Source organism: Nannobrachium achirus (assembly GCF_963921795.1).
Source record: "Nannobrachium achirus genome assembly, chromosome: 11".
NCBI lineage: Eukaryota > Metazoa > Chordata > Actinopteri > Myctophiformes > Myctophidae > Nannobrachium > Nannobrachium achirus.
Genome location: NC_137820.1, coordinates 7,121,469 through 7,138,450, shown reverse-complemented (window position 1 = coordinate 7,138,450; position 16,982 = coordinate 7,121,469). Strand labels below are relative to the sequence as shown.

General features: G+C 40.1%; 1 protein-coding gene across 1 annotated transcript; it reads left to right on the top strand.

The window, feature by feature from the left end:
* Window positions 1-1,724: 1,724 nt before the first annotated feature.
* On the top strand, window positions 1,725-13,067 carry LOC308293685 (uncharacterized protein; the record flags this gene model as incomplete). The annotated part of the gene is made up of 6 exons (XM_080736280.1): window positions 1,725-2,578; window positions 4,506-4,630; window positions 8,170-8,358; window positions 9,390-9,458; window positions 10,053-10,148; window positions 12,295-13,067. 6 exons carry the CDS (start codon window positions 1,725-1,727, stop codon window positions 12,912-12,914), a joined length of 1,953 nt encoding a protein of 650 aa, XP_080592406.1. The 3' UTR covers window positions 12,915-13,067.
* Window positions 13,068-16,982: the final 3,915 nt, after the last annotated feature.

Sequence of the window (16,982 nt, the reverse complement as noted above, 5' to 3'; positions counted from 1 at the left end):
GCCCCTGGGCACTGAAGCTCCAAGGGCCCCCCCCCCCCCCCTCTGCGTACGCGCTACAGGGCTCCAGACTAACCTTTTTCAATAATTTAAAAAGTAGCTTAACGATATCAGAAGCCAGTGAACACACTTAAGACAATAACAGTCTGAGGTAAGAAACAGTGGCAGTGTGGCTACTGACAATCAAAATAAATAACAATGTAGGCTACTATTATAGTACTACTATTATGGTCAAAACAAGCCATATCCTTCCCCCAAAAAATGACAAAATACCATTTGTGACTACCAAATTGGGGGTCTTGGGGGCATAATTTAATTCATTTCATTTGGATTAGATAAGAACTAAATGGCTGTTTTTTTGTTTTTGTTTTGTTTTTTACTTTCTTTTTTTTCTGGAGGGCCCCCTGATGCCAAGGGCCCCTGGGCACGTGCCCAAAGTGCCCATATTGTAGATCCGGCCCTGGGTACTGTGTACCGTCGTCCTGAGGGCATAAGGTTATATTGACTGTAACAGTGTGTTCTATCCCTAGAAATAGCTTTGCCCTTCCTGAGCACATGGGTCTCATACATAGAGGTCATACTCTCCAGCCGTACCCCAGCTATCTTGCTGGATACATTTATGATTTTATGGAGCTTGTTCTTATTGACCAGTGATAAGGAGACATACCAGGCAACAAAACAAAATGTTAATGCACTTTCCACAAAGGAGAAGGAAAAGTAACATTACACTTTTATCCACATTATACTTTCTCAGTCTGCGGCTGCGCATAAAATGCAGCCTCTGCTGACATTTCTTACAGATGGCATCGGTGTTAGAATTCCATGTCAGCTTTGAATAAATCGTTGTACCCAAGTACTTGTATTCTATCTGTTCCATTCATGCAATAAATGGTCAAACCTACTTTGATGTGAGTGTTAACAGGTTCTGCTAAACTCACCAGGTCTTAGTTGTTTTTACACACTGACTAAACTGACAAAAAAAAAGTATGCTGTTTGTTTCCCATCCCATGTACACGCGCATGCGTGCACGCACGCACGCACAAATGCACGTGCACGCATGAACAAACAAACCAGTGCAGTTCAAAATGTGTAGGTATGTCACATCATACATTAGGCCTACTCAGGAACAACATCAAATACTGTATCTATACACTACTATATATATTATTTTGTATTTTTTTTTTACATTTTGGTTTAGTGCCCACTGCTGACACCTGCTGACCAACTCTGGTAAACATGCATCTTTGTTGTACACGCCTAACAAAATAACTGGCATATTAATTGGCATTTGAAAAATACTGTTAAAAAACCTTTATCTTATTTTGTTTCTTTGCATTAGTATAACACTTTTGCAGCTGGTCAACGACAAAGGATCTCAGAAAACTGTGAGGGGCCTTCTTATATAGATATCTATGGTTCATATGCATTGTCACCTGCCAGCCACCGTACTAGTTGCAGAGTCTCTATGTGCGCATGCGTGGAACTCACTGTCTGTTGTTGTTGCCAACGTGAGTCTGTAAGTATTACACTCTATGCCAAGAAGTGTTAATAAACTGATGAATGTAAACCCGGAGCCTATTATTGATCACCACATGAAATGGTGTCAGAAGTCTCGGACCTGTTGTCGCATCCACGGACGGAGGAGTGCTGCGCACGCAAGTGAACGGACCGGGACACTTTAGTTTAAACGTTGCATGCTAAGCTACAGTGCTACCGTTAGCAGCAGAATGGCATTCCGTAAGGGATTCCGTAAACCACCAGACCCGCTGGTGTTTGACGGCAACGTGGCGGTAAACTGGAGGATATTTGAGCAGGAATATGACACGTTCATCGCGGCGACAGGTCCAGACAAACCTCCACGTACTCGAGCGAGTCAAGCCGTTATCCTGCTGAACCTGGCGGGCTCGGAAGCCAAAGAACGTGAACGCTCGTTCATGTATGCACCGGCCGTTGTCGACGATCATGACGGCAGTGAGGTGGTCCCCGCCGAAACAAGGGAGGACCCCGAGTGTTTGAAAAGGAAGTTCCGTGAGCTTTGCTGCAATCCACAAACGAATAATATCACCTTGGAAAGGTACATGTTTTTCACCAGGAACCAGAGACAAGGTGAGACCGTGGAAGCTTATGTGAGTGATCTGAAACATAAAGTGAAGACATGCAAGTTTGGAAATCTACAGGACGAGCTGCTCAAAGACAGACTTGTCGCAGGCATACATAACGATGCTTTAAGGAAAATCCTACTGCGCGACAGTGACCTCACCCTGGCAAAAGCAATTGAAGATTGTCAGATTCACGAATTAACAGAACAGCACACCAAAACTCTTGCTGCGCCAAGACAGAGCACGACAAATGGGGACAGCCGGGCCCGGGACACTGTACGTTTCGAGACAAAGCAATCACAACAACCACAGCCATTCAAACAGAGGACATGTACTGAAAGTGAAAGCCTGCAGACAAATTCCACATGTGGCAACTGTGGACACAAACATGACCCAGACACGTCAGACAGAAGAACGTGCCCTGCTTTTGGCCAGCAGTGCCACAAGTGCAACAAATGGAATCACTTCAAACGATGTTGCAGGTCAACTCAGAGCACCCACACACACACACACACAGACAGACAGACACTTAATGCCATTGTGAAAAGAATATTGTTTGTTCTTTTGATGCTAAACAAGTATTGCACTGCTGCTTATAATGTCAGCTTATAACTAGGGCTGTCCTCGACTCAGGATTTATGAAGTCGATTCGAGTCGCGGGGGTTAATCCGACGCGTCGACGAATCGTTTTATAGTCTACTTTGTGTAAAAAAAAAAAAAAAAAAAATTGCTTTAAACCACGTCAACATAATACATTAAGAGATTAATTGAATACACAGTGTTTTCGGTGATATCGCTGCGCGAGCACAAATGTTATCTGCATAGCAGTGTACAACCATAGAGTTATAACACTGACACTGTTAAAACAAATAAAACATCTCCGCTGTTTCAACTCTGCCCCGTCTCTCTGCAGCGTGCAGTAGAGATGAGACATTCGCGAACGATTCCCCTCTCTTGAACGGCTCTTTTAAATGAACAATGGGATCCAGTCCGCAGTCGCGGGACACAGAGCACTGACAGAGTAATGAGTCAGTGTCGAGAACGGATTCATTTCAGAAACGGATCAAAAAAAGGTGGAGGCACAGCTCCCGCTTGAGCCAGCAGTTTGGACATGTCATGGACGCAAACACAGCGAAACACAATCATTCATTATGGATTACAACACTGGAACAATTCAGAAGCACTTTGATTAGAAAATGTAACTTGTAGCCTACACTTGTGTATGTTAATTTGACTTTAGAAGATTGTTTACTTTGTGGACGTGCGTTTGTGCTGTGGCAGGTTATTTAATATGGGATTCTGACAGCGTGCTTCCTCCTCTTAACGGAACACTGTCCCGGCTCCGAATGTTTTAACGAAGCGGCGGTTCTGAACCGTTCTGGCCGTTCCGTCTCACTTTCAACCCGACGCTGGTGCGAGACAATAAATAACTGTTCGCCAATTGCTACGTCTCATTGGAAGTACATGACACCAGTCCAGCAGTGCACCACAGTTAAAGCCTGGTGATGCGAGGTTACACCGGCGCAGTAGGCTAACTGGTGATATAAAAAATATATATATTTTCGCTTCGACTCAATCAATTGGCGTCGATTCCCGGGGCTTAAAACGACGCGTCGATTCGTCGATTTTTAGAGGACAGGCCTACTTATAACAGGCAGGGTTCCTTGTCCTCAACAATTGTGCCTTGTTAGGATGTTTGCGCACTAACCTTTTGCATTTCATTATTTCAAGTTGTTCATGGGCATATAAACTAAAGAGGGAGGATGTAGTACTATGTACTTTGTTCATATGCATTGTCACCTGCCAGCCACCGTACTAGTTCCAGAGTCTCTGTGCGCATGCGTGGAACTCTTTGGCTAAAATTTTTGTGACGGCCCGTACTGTACCATAGAGTTATAATGTACTGTACCTATAATGTAAATTCTCTTCCCTTGTCTTGTGACATCATTGATGAAGAATCCAAGCTAATATAGAAAATGCAGACTTTCTATTCCTGAAAAGTTGCAATGTTAAAGTGGAAGCCATTGTTCTCGCCATAATACAAATCTAAACATCTAAATATGTTTTCAAAAATATCGTTTAAAAAAAGAAATCTGTCAAACGATGTCACACGATGATGGGTTTCTGAACTTCCTACAGCTCTCTTAAGAGACTTGGACCGAGTAGATTATTATTAGCATTATTATTCTTTTGTTGTGCCATTGTATTATAAACATTAGTGAGGACCTATTATTATGAAAATAGGTTGAACAGTGGCAAAGTCATCCTTTAAAGGACAACTTTTAAAAAAATATATATTTTAGATAGTTATTAGAGAAAATAAAAGATGAGTGATAAAATGTTTTCATTTACTTCTTTCTATCGTTTTAGTGATTTCAACGATTGTGATTTGCATTGCATGCCCCCCAGGTTTGATCCAGAGGAGATAAAGATGTCAACCATAACCTGGGGGCGAACTCGCCCTAAAGAAGGAGCAGTGCCGATTGGAAGATTGGAGTGGAATCGCTGGTGTAGGAGCCGAACGGTGTTAAATGGTATTTGGGCCCTTGATTAACCCATTTAGGCCTAGAATTATTGAATGCTTTAACCAGTGAAAAATAGCAGATATACAAGCTCACAGCTCGGCACCGAGTGCCACGCTGCGGGCTTGTAGATCTGCTATTTTTGAAAAAGTCGTGAAATTGTGTGCAAATACAGTATGTATTTTCAAAGCGAACTCAAATTTTGCTTCTGGGTGGTCCCTGGAACGAAATATTTTGAGATGGGTGTCCGTGGCCAAATAAATATCATTTTGGGGGTCCTTCACATGTCATGAAAAGGTTTGAGAACCACTGACATAGTAGTCTCTCAAGAACAGACTAACTGAGCTCCATTTAAAGGGCCAGTTCACCTCTGGAACAACCAGATCTTATTGTGTTGTTGTTTGGGACACGATCAACACAATCCTGAGTTATTTTTTGTGTTCAATCTGTGTTTTGAGATATTTTAGTATTTCAGCATGAATGATGATGCATTTTGCATCATATGAGTCATCATGCTGCATCATGGTTGCCCCAGAGGTGAACTGGCCCTTTAATAAGTGTAAAGGACCTTTTCTTGGCTAAAGCGAGATTGCTGACATAGAAACATAGGTTTTTCAAAAAACCTTAGAAGGATTCAAAAGACACTTATAGAATCGGGTCAAAATTATAATTTTCACGATTTAAAAAAAATTGCAGATCTACAAGCTCGCAGCGTGGCACTCGGTGCCGCGCTGTGAGCTTGTATATCTGCTATTTTTCAATATTTAAAGCATAAAATGATGATACACAATAATGTGTACCCGTTCTAAATGGGTGTTAATTGATTGATTGGGTAATTGATTGGCTATTGATGGAGGAACCTCATTGGCACCTCGTTTCATGGGTGTGTCTCTGTAGGTTTTCTCAGAGGTAACAAAAGACAGTTCTCCCATGCTCACCTTCAAGGCTGGTTGTGTCCATGGAGGTAGTAGTCGGGGATCCACATGCCCAAAAGCTCAAGGAATAGGGTTGAACCTGTGATGTTCTGCCGCACTTTTTATTTCTGTTTTATCTATTAGTTTGGTCATTAAGGTCCACAGAATCAGAGGCCTGCTCTGCCGGAAAGGTCGCGAAAAAAAGTTATGGCCATTTGTATATTCACTGAAAAGTGATGAGTCATCACTTTCTTTCCACTTTTCACAGTTTTTGCGGGCCAATATTGTGCCCAATGAATGTTTTTCATGCAAAACAAATGCTTGCAATGGATTGTTGACCGCACTAGATCACTTTTCATAGCTTAACTCTCCCCACGCTTTGAACGTTCACGTTCGCCCCAATTCGCAAGACCTCTGCGCCAATACGGCGCTCGTTCGGTTCGTTCGTCTGATGACTGTAAGCTGATGAGGGGTCGTGCGGCCGTGTACTGTAAACACATTTTCCGCGGTGATGGTGTAAAAAATCCATTATGCGTTAACATCAACGGAGAACAATTCACTTCCTTGTTGATTTCTCTGGCTCTGAGGCTCTGTGGCCAGTGACTGGTCTTCTTCTTCTTCAACACATAACAGGCAAATTCACATTCATTCTCGCATGACTCCGCCCTCTGCTGCCTGGCAGACCAAAGTGCACTATTGCACAACCAAAAAAAAAAAAAGAAAAAAGTGTCTGTCTATCTACTATAACGTCGCAAAGGTAAGCCGCTTTTTGATGGCACCAGACCCAATAAATAAATAAATAATCTGGCAGTAGGAGAGTTAATATCGCACTTTTATTGTTGTAATTTGCTCACTGCTCATTTATTTTCACAGCACACACATTTATTGCATTATTTTGATCACATAATTGTAATACTTGGTGTCACTGAAAATTCTAAGTAAAGAACAGACCCTTGATTAGTATAATCAGAAACACCTGTGAAGGAAGTCGAAAGACACCCGGAAGTAGAACAAAATGGCGTATGTGCATATACCCTATCGGGGTTACTATCAGCCGTAACAACTGGGGTAATTCAATGAACACATGACAATGTTAAACCTGTTACTCTTTTATTTTTACAATATAAGGTCACATTAATTCACCATGTAAAAGGTAGGGCAAGTGATGTTGCTTTGTTAAAACAAGTGTTAAATAGCTCTATATATTCTGAATAGTACTCATTGCTATGGTGTTTGTTCAGTAGCAGGTCTCCCTGTCTCACTCAGGATACACACTATCAAGTGAAATTGGAAGTGTGGCACAAAGAAATGAGCAGACAAAGTTGAAACTGGAACACAAACATTAATTCAACTTAGGCCTTTAGCTAACTTACCGTGAGCAAGGTATTACATTACATATAAATTGTAATTTTATTTAGGATCATAGGTAAACCGGGCAACATTTAAGCTGATAAGTGGACACTCCCCTGATTTGTCGATGTAGATTGGCTATTTATTTGAAGTATTTTAAATATTTTTCAAAAACAAAAAATAAAATAAAAAGAAGACAAAAAAAAACGTTTTTTGAAAAAAAAAAGTTTTTGAAAAGTTTTTTGAAAAAAAAAAAGGTTTTTTGAAAGTTTTTTGAAATTTTCCTTTTTAATTTTTTTTTGAAAAGAAATCTTTGAAAAAAAAAAAAAAAACGGGAATCCGTGTGACGTCACACAGACCAACTCTCAGAACAGCACTGTTCTGAGAACCCGTGGAAAGCTTTTCATCTCCGTCTTCCCAAAACCAGAGAAAGACACAATGGTCAGAATAGGACTTTGTGAGGATAGAAGGTGCCAGTGGGACCCCAAAAAAAGGTTTTAAAATAGAAAAAGTGAAAATTCATGGTGTAGGTCCTTTAAGGGATAAAGCTTGGAGGAAAATAATAGCTCTAGTTGTTTGCCCGGGACCCAAACTAGTGAAGATAGTAGATCAACATTAAGCACACAGTATGTCGCCTTGTAGATCGATTTTCACTTAATCATCATTATAATTTTGTATTCATGGCATTTCTTACATGTTAGTTTGTTTTAAAATGTATACTATTATTATTATTATTATTATTATTATGTCTTGATTGAGACTATAGTCTAGATAAGCACTCAGTGTCAAACATGTATTATAATTCAATACAAAATACATTTGAGCATTAAAGCAGTCAATCGGATCTCTGGGATCTATTTTGACAGGTCTTTAGGTTATAAGAGCTGGTACTTGAGACAATCAAAAAACAGCCCTCTTGTGTCTCCAAATGCAGATCTAGGGTCAGATTTACTGATTCAATGACTTGGGTGAAAAGCCAAAAACTGATCCTGAATAGGGAAGTTGGCAAACTAATGCACTCTTTTATAATATTTGGACATTATCACATTTGCACATTATTGATCGTACACACGGTTAAGTATTGTACAGATATGATAACTATCGTATATCTGGCAACACTGACACACTTTTTCACTCACACTCTAATCTGCCATTAGGGGTTTTGACACTGTCACATTAGCTTTCGCTGTCTCCCTCTCTATCTGTCAGGCTGGGATGTAACATGTGATAATGTAATTATTAGCCAGCTTGATAATGTTTGACAGCACCATTTCTGTTCCTTCCCAGGTAAGCGTCCTGACCGACCGAGAGAACAACAAAAGACACTGGCTGAAATCAGCAGACCTCTAGCAGAGGACGCGGCTACAGATGAGAGCACACAGGCAGCAGCAGCAGCACTGGATGAAGTACTGTACAAGACTGATGTAATGGAACTTAAAGACCACCTGTATTGTCGTCTGACATTACAGAAGCAGGGTACGTTTTGTTCATTCAAAAAAAAAAAAAGATACATGTACATTGATACACATACAATCTGCCTCGTGTCCAAATGGGATATACTGTGGTTCCAATCCCAATCCCGACAGCCGTTGCTGCGTGTCACTCCCCATCTCTCTCCCCATTTCCTGTCAGTCTACTGTCCTATCAATGAAGGCATAAAATCCCCGAAACAAATCTTAAAAACATCAATAATCTTTACCTTGAAGCTATAAACATTTTAGCTTCGATGTACAGAGAGGGGAGTCTTCAGACTACGGCGGAAACTAGGGAGTGAGTCAGCAGTTCTAATTGCAGTTTGTGTTTTGCTGTGAACTTTGTCAGGTCTGCTCATGGTGTAACACGTTGTGCTAATAATAAATCACTTGATGCAGTAGTAGTTGTCCATTCTCTGTTCTCTGGAGGGGGAAACTATTCCTGTCGTCGGTTCAAAATTCGCTGCTCCACAGTCATATAAGCCCGAGTTATACGCAGTGGGTCTCACTTCAAAAGTAGCAGTTCTAAAAACTCACAACACGTCGCGTCCGCGACACGTTGTAGATCTGTGTAGTGGCTATTATCTCAACGTTTTCCTCACAACATAATCACTAAAATATTGTAACTGTCAGGCAGAAACCTGTCGCACAAAACTAGTGAAAACAGCCGATCTACAAGCACACAACACCTCGCGATGTGCTTGTAGATCTGCTGTTTTCACTAGTTTAGTACATTTTATAGATGATAAATACAAAACGGACGGTTTTGGACATGCAAGGTTTCCACCCGACAACGACGATATGCTATAAATATAAGGTACTGGGAGTGGAAATTATGTAGGGGTGCCTCGGATGAAAATAATATTCATAGGGGTGCCCTGAGACAATTAAGTTTGAAAACCCCTGATATAGTGACACCAGTCTTTGTAAGACACGTATTTACACACACTGTTTGTGAAGATGAAGGTTGAATGTAACCTTCATACAACCCATGTCACATCAATATTCTTATCGTATTTTATTCTTCCACTCCAGACCAGTCTCCATCACCATCCTTGACGGTTTCTCACCAGGAGGTCATCAGGTTCCTGTTGAATAGAAACCGTAAGTTTCCACGCTTGCTTTTGTTCTTATTGACGAATAACACGATTGCAGTCTAAAAAGTTAAATCTAGAGCCTGATTGAAATGAAATACCCTAATATCCATAACAAGATTACCGATAATATTTAGCCAACAACATTTGGGGACCCCCGGTGGCCACAGGTACCCTGTTGCAGCAGTCCACACCAAACTTGGCACAAACACTGTTCAGGGGTCTTTCAAAATGTATACATACTAGAGGGTCACGGCCCTTCGGGCCGCTCCCATCTAGTAAAAAAAAAAAGAAAAAAAAGTAAAAAAAAAAGAAAAAAAAAGTTAAAAAAAAAAAAGAAAAATTAAAAAAAATCGTTTCCGGTTGGACCTATTTGATCGCCGGACGCACTTCCGGTTTAGAACTCCGTGTGCCACGTGATCAGTCCTAGCCAATTGGAGTGCTGCATTTGGTCGTGTCTGAGTGATCACACACACACAAACTGACAAAAACCGCTGGCTGCAGTTTTAAAATGTAGGTATAGATGTTGTGTGTCTATACATATACTGTATGAGAGAACAATCTAATCTCACTTCAAGGTCATTATTCTATTCCTTCATTGCAGACCAGTCTGTGGAGTCCAGCCTGCAGGTGAAGATGAGTTCTCCAGAACCAGCCATGACTGTTCCTATTCTACAGGAACCTGACCACCTGGAGCCCGGTACGTTTCTATTTACTTTATTAATATGTTCTATAAACGTTTTAAATACATTTGACAGATTTGAAGATTAAACGTTGCAGGCAACAACTGTACTAACTAGCATCATGTCACTAGTGTGCAGGTTAAACCACAATGATGATCATAAAGATGGATATATGTTCATAGAATGTGTGGTCCCAACCCATAGAACATTATCAATTGAAATGTAAATCTCTTCGGAGACTGTACAAGATTTCCATGCACACTAGGGACATGCCTATGTCACCACACCTGCGAGTCTCCTTTATTGTAATTTACTGCTAAAAAGGATAACGCAAGTGGCTTTCTTTAGACTAAGTGGGTTTTTCGGGACAATTTTGAGATTATGAAGTTGATTATCTTTGCTCATGAAGCCCTCAGAAGGTTCCCCTTCCATAACTTTTACCCCTCGCCGCCTGTGGTACAAAACGGGCAATACCCCTTGTCATATTGTGATATTACTGTCATTTCTTAATAAAATGTTGCTTTTAACAAGTAAAATAAGAAATTGTGTTTTACCATGGTTGATTGGGAAGCCTGTCTGTCACACTGTTGCGCAGTGGTCAGTGGTCAGTGGTCGCAGCGACCGGCCACAGTGCACGCAGGCTATGTGTGCTGTGCTTCTGCCCAGCACACTCATTACTCTTAACTCTTACTGCTTCAGACGTTCCCGTTCGCACCAATTTTGACCCTAGCTCATTGCCAATACGAACGCTCGTTCATTTACTTACTTTTGAAAACATCTCCCATAACGCTGCTCTAAAATTTCCACCGCACGTAAACAATAATGGAGTCCCAAATCACTTCCTAGCTGTTTTTTGTGGATCTGATCTAGCAATGCATTTCTATGGTCTGAATGGGCGGCAAGCGGAGCGGCCCAATTCACATTCATTCTTTGCATAAGGCTGCCCTCTGCTAGCCTGGTTAATAAACCAGACTGCACAACACCAACGAAGTGTGTGATAGAGTCTGACGCTTGCAGTCAGGCTAGCCCTCTGCCACCAGCTTGGCTTAAGTACACATATAATAGGTCCAATGAAGAAGAAAAAAATCGTTTGGAAATAATCAATATATCTTTTTCTATAACATCGCAAAGGTAAGCTGCTTTTTGCTGGCACCAGCCCCAATAAATAAATAATAAATCTGGCAGTAGAACTGTTAAAAAAGTTGCTACATTGCAAGGTTTGTGTGAGAACTTTGATGGCAAAGCTTCGTGATGGAGAAATCACATTCAATAAGTAGGGCTGTCACGATATGACATTTTACATGACGATTAATTGTCACTCAAATAATTGCGATTAACGATTTAATTGTGTTTTTGTCGTTGATAATTACATTTCTGTTTGGCTTTTAGGCTTTGAAGTTGCACATGGCAGATATGACACATAACCTAAATATACAAAGAAATTATGGACATATTTGACAACTTGCTAAAAAATAACATTGACAGTGGAAATGTGAGCTTGTAGATCTGCTATTTCCACAATTTTTTACTTTAAAAAATATATATTTGAAACATTTTCAACATTCACGATTATGACAATTATGAAAAATAATCCCGATTATGTAAAATAATTGCGATTAGACGATTATGTAATAAATGTGACAGCCCTATCAATAAGACTAGTTACCTTGTTACTGCCCGCTGCTTCTGTCGGGTCGATTTGAAGAATTAAATCCATTTTGAGGTGAGCATGGATGGAGCCTGCAGAGTAGGCTTAATCATATGTTGGCTGATAATGCAATAGGATAAATTATGGTTTAATGTAACATTGTTGAGGAGAGCTGGTTAGTGCATGGTCAGTACTAGAGGTGCTTGGGAGTTGAGTCCAATCTCACCAGCTGCACAGCGCGGGAGTTAATTGATTTGACCTAGATTTGCGCATTTTGCGGCATGATGTAATTGCTAATTTTTTTAAAAGGCTTTTATATACTCTTGATACTTTTTTCAAATGAGGTTTACCCTAATAGATCGAAATGTGCTCACTTTTGGCAATTTTCTGCATGTTAATTACAATTGTCGTGTACACGTCTGAAAATAACTGCTAGGAAACATCCCTAGACATAGCTTTTAAAAAAAGGGGAAAAATAATCTATGATTGGTTTATTTCTCTCTTATTATTCACAGATTTCCCGCTGATTACAATATTGCCAGTGGAGAAACAGACTACTGACTGTGACTTGTGTGGGAAGAAGTGCTTCACAAGGCAGAGACTCCAAGTACACAAGAGAACTCATACGGGAGAGAAACCCTATCAATGTGAACAGTGTGGGAAATTGTATGGCATGAAGAACGATCTCAAAAATCACCTGATGATTCACACAGGGGAGAAACCCTACCGCTGTGACCAGTGTGGGAAATATTTCAGACAACGCGGTTCTTTAAAATCTCATGTGAGAATTATTCATTCCGGGGAGAAACCGTACCACTGTGACCAGTGTGGGAAAAGTTTCAGTATCCGAGGCAACCTCAATCTTCACCTGAGAGTTCATACTGGAGAAAAACCCTACGTCTGTAACCTGTGTGGGGAAAGGTTCAGCAGTAGCAGTTCTCTCAAAAATCACCAGAGACATCATACAGGAGAGCAACGCAGTTATTTCAAAAGTAACCAGAGATATCATACAGGAAAGAAACGCTATCACTGTGGAGAGTGTATGAAAAGTTTCAGAATACGTAGTGAGCTCAGAACTCACATGATGATTCATTCATATGGGGGAGAAGCTGAAGTTGAAGTTGCTTTAAGTTGAAGTGTCATCAGTGCATCCAAGATGTGTATTACAGGGTTCGACAATATAAAGAGCTACATGGTATATGGTAATGATATGGATAGTGCCTCTATACCTATCAAATTACTTCCCCAAAGTGACTGACAGTCACAACATCAGATGGAGCACCCTCAATCTGGTACCACCCAAATTTAGCACAAACATATGGACAAATACTCATTCTACTACTATGCCACCTAATGTAAGGGAATACCCTTACATCATCCATTAAAGGATGATGTGAATCAGTACTTCTTTAGAAACTGGCCTTAAAAAGCATCTATCAGGAAAAGTTGGATACTAATTCCCAATGACTTTTTTTTCCCTCTATGTATGTATGTATGTATCAATTTGTATTCATTGATAACATGTAAAGTGTTAATATTCTGTGCACCTTTTGTTTAGTTTTGTTATCCGTTTAGCCTAAATGCTCTACTGTACCATAAAAAAATATTTAAAAATAAAGAAAGAAAAAGATGGCTCTGTTCCCAGTCCCCAGATGTACTTTTAAAGTTAAACCATCCAGGCCAGCAGAACGCACCAAGAACATTCCTGCACATCTTACAATATGTCCATGTGGTACCATATTTTGTAATGATTTCTATGACATCGGATCGGTAATTACAGTTAAAACAGAGCATTACGTCAGACGGATGCTATATTGGATCAAAGACGGATGCTGCCCGCACCGCTCTGCCTTTGGGCCATCAGCTCACCTTGCACGATATGCACTTGCTTGCATGTAACAAGGCTACAAATGAGGTCTTATGGGAATACTACAGATCTATGTTTAACATGTGCAGATATGTAAGTTAGAGAAAAGACTGTATAGCCTACTCGCTATGAAGTGTATGATAATGACTTGCTGTTGTACAATGCCTGAAATGCAAATCTACAAGCTCACATTCTAGAATCTAGAATTCTAGATCACAATGTTGTATGAAGAAGTATACAACAGTGCCACTCGAAAACGCTGATCTTCAAGCTCTCAACACGTTACGTTTGTGAGACCACTGAGCTTGTAGATCTCCATGTTCACAGACGTACCACAGCAATCCATTACGCTTCAGTCTATGAATCAGCATTTTCTGTATAACTGATTAGCTACAGCTGGCATGTACACAGTCGATGCTGTATTTATGCCAGCATTAACCCCAGTACAGCAGCCTATGCCTAACATTTCTTCTACTTTTGGAATGAATATGATAGTTAGTTTGATAACCCTAGGCGGTCCTCAGAGTTACTACAGGGGGTCCTCCAAATCTTTGATATATATATATATATATATATATTTATTTTTTCAAATGTTTTATATTAACCACTTGAACCCTAATGTCCATATTCTGAGAACTTTAGCCAAAAAAGCAGATCTACAAGCTCACAACGCTGCGAGGCGTTGTGAGCTTGTAGATCTGCTATTTTAGTGTAGAGGGGGAAAATAGCGGACTGAGTACAGAGTGAAAGGTCAAGTATATTAAGTATTGATGGTTCAAGTGGTTAAATATCTTTGAACACAAAATTTATATGAATCCAAAATACAAATGATGATTGTGCTGTGATTGTGCTGTCAAGCAATGAAACTATATGGAATCTATGAAAAGGTTAAGGGGTCCCTGGTTCAGTTCTCTCTCAGCTAAGGGGTCCTTGGCCTGAAAACGTTGAAGAACCCTATATTAATCTAATGATCTAATAATTAACATTTACTTTAGCTAGTTGTAGTAGATTAATCATTCATGAGTCAACAATCTATGTATTTCACTATGGGGATCAATACCTGACACATGTCCAGGGCCAGTTGTTACAATAGTGGGGCCAGTGATCTTGAGCTTATTCACAGAGAGAAAGGCTACCACTGTGACCAGTGTGGGAAATGGTTCACTGTGTTTTGGTAGAGGTTTGAGTTGTGTAGTTCACTTGCCATGATGTAACTCCAAAGGTGCCCAAGAAATTGAAAATAATTGCAAACAAAGCTGATTGAGACAATATAAAATATCACAAAACCCAGTAATATTTGTTTTTTGAAGCGGTGAAAGCCGCTTCCAAGGAGTGGCTTTGTGTGTCCCGTTCATGTCCATATATGGTCATTCCAGTCCAGAATGAACAGGTTTTTATCTGTCCCATACATGTGTGTCCCGTTCATGTCCATATATGGTAATTTCAGTCCAGAATGAACAGGCTTTATCTGTCCCGTACATGTGTGTCCCGTTCATGTCCATTATGGTCATTTCAGTCAATGAATAGGTTTTATCTAGTCTGGGATCATTTCACTTTTCGGGCTTGTAACCGGTCTGGAGTGGAAACCACAACACGTCATCATGTTGTAATACTCAAAGACTACAATTTGGCCGGAACTATCCACCGGAAACAGTTTTAACCCAAAATAATTCCTGTGCGCTCAAGGACATACTTTTAGGGCCTACCTGATAAACTCCTTGATGCGGAGTAGTTTTGCTTTTGAAAAAATTGTTTGGGATATGCATCTTTTATTCCAACTCGTAGCGAATGGCAAGACTACACTAGGCTACTCGAGCATTTTAATAGGGATTGGGGAAACAAACGGAGGGAACCAAATCAAAGCGACGCCGCTTCTTCTAGTGGTTTCCGCGCATTAGGCGGAAACCAAACGGCCTGTTGTGAACGAACACCAGGCTTTCTCTCAGAACGCCTGGTAGGCGAGGTTAGGTTTTATCTGTCCTGCACGTCCAGAATATGTGTGTAATGTCCGTCCCGGTCTGATGATTGACCTGATGACGAGTCCTGGCAAGACCTGGCAACATGGCATACAGTGATGTTAGACCTGATGGTGTGGGATAAGGGGGTCGGCCGGGCAACAGGCAATGGCCATTGATCAGGCTCCGGTGATCTGCAAGCTTGTGGGAGCTTGTAGATCGTCTATTTTCAATACTTCTTAAATGTGTTTTCTAATTTATGGAATTAATTAGATTTGTTTTAAATGTATTCATCAATTTATTAAAAAAAAATCATTGAGTATGTTTTTAATTCATGTTTTTGTGCTTTAAAGAGGTGTAGTAGCCCTGTTATTAGTTTGGGTTTATAAGAAGAGTCATTATTTGAAATGCTGTTATTTTGAAAGATGCTAAAAAGATTTTGTGGGATTGTGATAATGTGACATTGTTTACTGTTCAAAAGAAATGGGTATGTACTCACATTTATATTTACCTACCTTGAAACTACCTCGGAGAGCGTTATTTCTACCCAAAAAGTGCTATTTTTACTGGGGTTTTATTTCTGTGAAGTTCTGTATTTTGTCCATCTGTACTTACCGTAGCAGAGTGGCTGAGCCAATCAGGAGTGTACTAGCACGTCATGTGATGGGAAGTGAACAAGCGCCTCCTCATTCACATTCACGGGTCCGTGAAATGAGCAGAAAGAACGTTTCCGGTCTGGGCGCAAGCAGAAATAAGCCAGGCTACAGCCTTCAAAATAAAAGTGCACTAAATAATGTATATTTAAAAGACACAAATGTATTTAAAAGATGAGTATATGATGTATGTATCTATACTAGTGTACTTCTAATTGTCCAAACACATTTTCCAGGTTCTTTCAGATTGAAATTCGTGGAATGCGAGCTATTAAAGGCCATTTAACAAAATTAATTCCATTCCAATTCAATTCGTTCTACTCTAATCCCATAAAAGAGTTATCATAGGCTAGAGCAGGGGTTTATCTGTTTATTTTGACAGGACAGATGCAAAGTATGGTAGGCTACTATATTAATGTAATTAATGAAAATATACCTGTAACAACTCACCATAAAAGTGCTATATAAAAATACTCTGTTGCAAGTAAAAGTCACAGAATTCAAAATATACTTGAGTAAAAGTACAAAAGTATTGGCATTAAAATGTACTTAAAGTATCAAAAGTAAAAGTAGGACTACTCATTGTGCAGAATTCCCATTTCAAGTTTTCAAATGTTTAAATAAATATCTTTTGAAAATAGCAGATCTACAAGCTCACAATGCGTTGCATCACAACGCATTGTGAGCCTGTAGGTCTGTTATTTTCAAATTAAAATTGAGTACAAAAA